Here is a 5,000-nt window from a genome sequence, read left to right as displayed (position 1 = left end):
AAGAAGAGAGAGAGAGAGAGAGAGAGAGAGAGAGAGAGAGAGAGAGAGAGAGAGAGAGAGAGAGAGAGAGAGATAGAGAGAGAGAGAGAGAGAGAGAGAGAGAGAGAGAGAGAGAGAGAGAGAGAGAGAGAGAGAGAGATAGAGAGAGAGAGAGAGAGAGAGTGAGAGAGAGAGAGAGAGAGAGAGAGAGATAGAGAGAGAGAAGAGAGAGAGAGAGAGAGAGAGAGAGAGAGAGAGAGAGAGAGAGAGAGAGAGAGAGAGAGAGAGAGAGAGAGAGAGAGAGAAGGGGGAGGCTGCACGGGAGCTATCTCACTCTAGATCAATAAGTGTCGACGGAAAGCGAAGGTATGGGGGGGTGGAGGTGGGGTGGGTGGGGAGGAGGTGGAGGGAGGAAGAGGAGAAGGAGGATGGTTGTGGTGGGGTTGGGATGGGGGAGGGGGAGGAGAGGAGGATGAGTGGTGGTGGAGGTGGGGTAGGGGAGGAGGAGAAAAGGGTGGAAACGGCGAGGGAAGAAGAAGGAGGAAGGGAAGAGCAAGAGGAGGAGGAAGGGAGGGGAAGAAGGCAGGAGGAAGGTGGTGGAAGAGGGAGATATCGACTGTGTCTGGGGAGGTAAGGAAAGGAGGGGGAGTTGGGGGGATGGAGGTTGTGGGGAAAAGAGGGGTAGAGGGTGGGGGAATTACGGGGTTGGGGAAAGGGAGAAGAATGAAGAATATGGGGGAAAGAAGATGGAGAAGGAGGAGATGAAGACGAAGAAGAAGACAAAGAAGAAGAAGAAGAAGGAGAGAAAATGGAGGAGGAAGAAGAAGAAAGGGAAAGACCAAGAGAATAAAAAAAAAATTAAAAAAGAAAATAAAAACTCGAAAATAAGAAGAGGTCGAGTCCTTTTGAGAAAAGAGAATTTCAGGTTAGGAGGAATTTGCATCACACCGAAATATACGATTTTATATTTCTTTTTTTTTCGTCAGTGCCACTTTTTCTTTTTTATTTTCTTTTTTTACTTGTTTCACTTTCTTGTTTCTGAAGAATGGTGTTTTTATCTACTTTTTATTTAATACTAAACGTAGCATGTTTTTAATCTAGTATTTCGAATTGTATGTGTGTATGTTTATTTTTTAAATCTAGTATTTCGTGCGTGTATGAGCATATGCGTGTATGTATGTTTGAGTGTGTGTGTGTGTGTGTAGGTGTGTATGCGTGAATGTGTGTGTGTATATATGTGTATATATACAGTATGTGTGAGTCCGTATATTATGTGTGTGTATAAGTGTACGTATATATATAACTGTGTATATACGTGTGTGTGTTCTGCAAGCCCCCCAAAACAAGAGAGTAACGTCGGAAAAGACGAGAAGGAGAAGGAGGACGAGGAGGAAGAAGGAGGAGGAACAAGATGGCCGACGCAGATTCCCCTCCGACAGACTTCACTCTTTCGTCTTGGTTCAACGCGCATCTATGGGGGCGAATGTATCACGGAATTTATGACTCTATCATCTAATAAACAAAACTAAAAAAGAAAGAAATATAAATGTTATTTTGCTATTTGGGTTTTTATTTGTATTCTTGTCCTATTTTTTTTAATAGACTCGAGTGACCGCGATATAGTTTGCGTTTCCTTCGAAAATATGAAGGAACAGGTGTGGCTATGGGTCGGTCTGGGGTTTAGAGGGACGGTGGGAAGGAAAGGGGGAAGGGGAGAGGGAGAGGGAGTGGGGGAGAGAGGGAGAGGGAGAGTGAGAGGGAGGGAGAGGAGAGGGAGAGGGGAAGGGGAAGAGAGGGAGAGGGAGAGTAAGAGGAGAGGAGAGTGGGAGAGGGAGTGAGAGGGAGAGGGAGAGGAGAGTGAGAGAGGGAGAGGGAGAGGGAGAGGGAGATAGAGATAGAGGGAGAGGGAGAGGGAGAGAGGAGAGGGAGAGGAGAGAGAGAGAGAGAGAGAGAGAGAGAGATAGAAGAGATAGAGGAGAGAGAGAGAGAGAGAGAGAGAGAGAGAGAGAGAGAGAGAGAGAGAGAGAGAGAGAGAGAGAGAGAGAGAGGGAAGGCGACAGAGAAGGTAGGAGGCACTGCCGTCACTCCCCCCCTCCCCCTCCCCCGGCGCCCCGTCCCCCTCCTTCGGCTGCTTGCTCACCGCGCACCAAGATGGCGGGCGCGGCGGAGGGGGCGCCGCCTAACCTAAAACCCGTCTTCGTTTCCCTCTCAGCGATTCCTCCCCGGCCCCTTACTTACTTCCCTACTCTTAATCGCGCGAGGAGAAGTTCCCTCGGAGCGAATGATCGGGAAATAAGGAGAGGATAGATAAAGAGAGGAGATTCGAAGGAGAAATCAAAACCTCAGCGGAAGCTACCTACCGTCGTTGCTGGTGGCGCCGCCCTCGATGGACTCGAGGTAGTGCTGCTTGCAGAGGACGCGGTTGTCGTGGAGGGCGAACTCCTCGCCCGTGCTGAGCTGCCGCTTGCAGGCGTCGCAGGCGAAGCAGGCGAGGTGGTAGACGCGGTCGCGGGCGCGCCGCACCCAGTCCGCGGCGCCGATGCTGCGGCAGCACTTGGCGCACCGCGCGCCGAAGTTCCTGCGGAGGAGGGAGAGACGGTGAGAAGGGCGGCCAAGCTGCGCCGTCGGTAATTCGGGGCGGGGGGCGGGAGGAGAAGGAACGGCGAGAGGAAGAGGGAAGAGGGAGGAAGGGGAGCGAGGAAGGGAGACGCAAGAAAGAAATGATTAGGAGAGGAAGAAGATGATGCATGAAAGGGAAGAGTGGGAGAAGACAAAAAATAAGATGACCGTAATTAGCATATTGAAAAAAATATATCCTCCCATAACTGCACTTTCAAAAGCCATTGCGCTCAAGAATAAGAAAAGGCTGAATAACGGAACACGCCTCATTTCCAACGTCGTTTCCGCCTCGAAATGTAAAAATAAACATAGGAAATCGAGATCAAACACACCAGTACAAAATTACGCATCATGAACAATAACGTAACGAAGAATCATACCAGTGCAAGAACATTGCCGGTGTTAGTACAGGAATTATTCTGGTACAATTACGATATCCGTACAATTACTCCGATATTAAAACGATAGTTATTCACGTACAGAACCAATGTTACTGGAACTAATAATATTGTGATGTACGATATCGATAAAAAAAATAATACGAAAAAAGGTAGAAAACACAAACAATATACCAATACGAAAAATATTTTGATACAAAAAGATCATGTACAAAAATTATACCAATGCGGGAAAGATTCTTACCACAAAACCACAACACGCACAAAATACACCAATTTTAGTACAAATAACACAACACGATCTTGGTACAAAATTCAATCCGGTACAACAGCGCAATACCAGTACAATAAATGACAACGAAATATATATTGGAACAAAATCCACTCGGGTACACGGGCATCGCTGGTACAAAAATAAGTGGTACAATAGAGACACAATGAGCGTCATTTAAGTGACATTGGAATGCACATTATGACAAGAGGAATGACAGAGCGAGCGAAGGGAGGAAGAGGGAGAAAGGGTGAGGGGAGGAGGAAGGGGTGAAAGGAAGATGGAGGAGGAGGAGGAGGAGGAGGAAAGGAAGAGGAGGAGGAGGAGGAGGAGGAGGAGGAGAAAGAGGAGGAGAAGGAAAATGGAGGAGGAGGACGAAGAGGAAGATGGATGGAAGGAGAAAAAGGAAGGGGAGGAGGAGAAAGTGGAGAAGGAAAGATCGGGAGATAAAAAGTGATGAGAGGGAAGAAGAATAAGGCAAAGGGGGAGAAGAGGAAAAAATAGAGAAGGGAGAGAGGAAAAAATGAGGGAAAAGAAAAGAAAGAAAGAAAGAAAAACAAATCAAGAAGAAAATAAAGAAATCAAGAAAGAAATGAAAAGAAAAAAAACAATTCAAGAAGGAAAAAAGAAAGAAAATTTAAATAAATCAAGAAACCACCACCAACAACAACAAAAAAATCACAAAAAACAAACAAACAAATAAACAAGAAACAAACGGGTCGAGAAATCGTATATATTGAGGGGCGTTTGCGGGCGCTTCCCAGTAGCGTCCCGGAGTTCAATGGAGGAGCTTCGGACTCGACGCCCACGAGTCATGCCGCCCTTTCTCTCGCTCTCACGCCCCTGTCAAAGCACCACGCCCTCCGCCCGCCTCTCCCACTCCCTCGCTCTCTTTCTCGGTCTCTCTCTTCCTATCGGAGTTTGTTTCTGTTCCTCGCTTTCTCTGTCTCTCTTGCTATTGGGATTTCTGTTTTTTCTCTTTTTTCTTTCTTTCTATTGGAGTTTCTTTCTATTCCTCGCTTTTTCTCTGCTTCTATTGGGGTTTCTGCTTCCTTTTTCTATCTCTCTTTCTATCGGAATTTCTCTCTTTCCTCTCTCTTTCTCTGTCTTTCTATTGAAATTTCTGCTCCCTTCTCTCTTTCTCTCTTTCTGCCCGAATTTCTTTCTTTTGCTCATTCGCTCTTTCAATCGGAATATTGGATTTTTTCCTTTCCTCTCTCTCTCTCTCTCTCTCTTTCCTCTTTCTCTTTCTTTCTACCGGATTTTCTTTTGTCTTTTGCTCTCTGAATCTCGTTTTATTATTTTTTTTCTATTCCTCTCGGAATCTCTTTTTTCTTTCTCTTGAAATGTCTCTTACCTTTATTCTCTATTTTTCTTTCTATTTCTCTAAGAATCGGTCTCTCTCTCTGTCATTCTTTCTAATTTTCTCTCTGTCACTTTATCATTTTTTCCCTATCTCTCTATCTCTTTTAATATTTCTCTCTCCCCTTCTCCCTCCCTTCCTGCTTCCCCCCTCTGTCTCTCTCCCTCTCTTTCTCCCTTTCCCTCTCTCCCAATCCTCCTACACCCCTCTTCTCCCCCTTTCTCTCCCTCTCCTTCATGTTTCATTAAGTCTAACAATCCGTCTTTCTCTACGTTGAATTGCCCCCTCTTGCCCCGAATACAAACAGGTGGTTAAGAGCGTTTTCACGGTATTTTATCTCGTACATCTCAGCTGTCTGTTATCGCCAATA

At 46.1% G+C, this 5,000-nt stretch overlaps 1 protein-coding gene across 2 annotated transcripts in view; it reads right to left on the bottom strand.

The window, feature by feature from the left end:
• LOC138863004 (LIM/homeobox protein Awh-like) overlaps positions 1–5,000 on the bottom strand; it is a 103,119-nt gene that overhangs the window by 7,205 nt on the left and 90,914 nt on the right. For both annotated transcript variants that reach the window (XM_070126773.1, XM_070127346.1), the window contains one exon: positions 2,340–2,557. In XM_070126773.1, coding sequence (XP_069982874.1) covers positions 2,340–2,557 — 218 coding nt within the window. The remainder of the gene's footprint in view (positions 1–2,339; positions 2,558–5,000) is intronic.

Source organism: Penaeus vannamei, chromosome 1 (genome assembly GCF_042767895.1).
Source record: "Penaeus vannamei isolate JL-2024 chromosome 1, ASM4276789v1, whole genome shotgun sequence".
NCBI lineage: Eukaryota > Metazoa > Arthropoda > Malacostraca > Decapoda > Penaeidae > Penaeus > Penaeus vannamei.
Note: the sequence above shows the minus strand (reverse complement) of the source record. Positions and strands in the feature narration are given on the sequence as shown.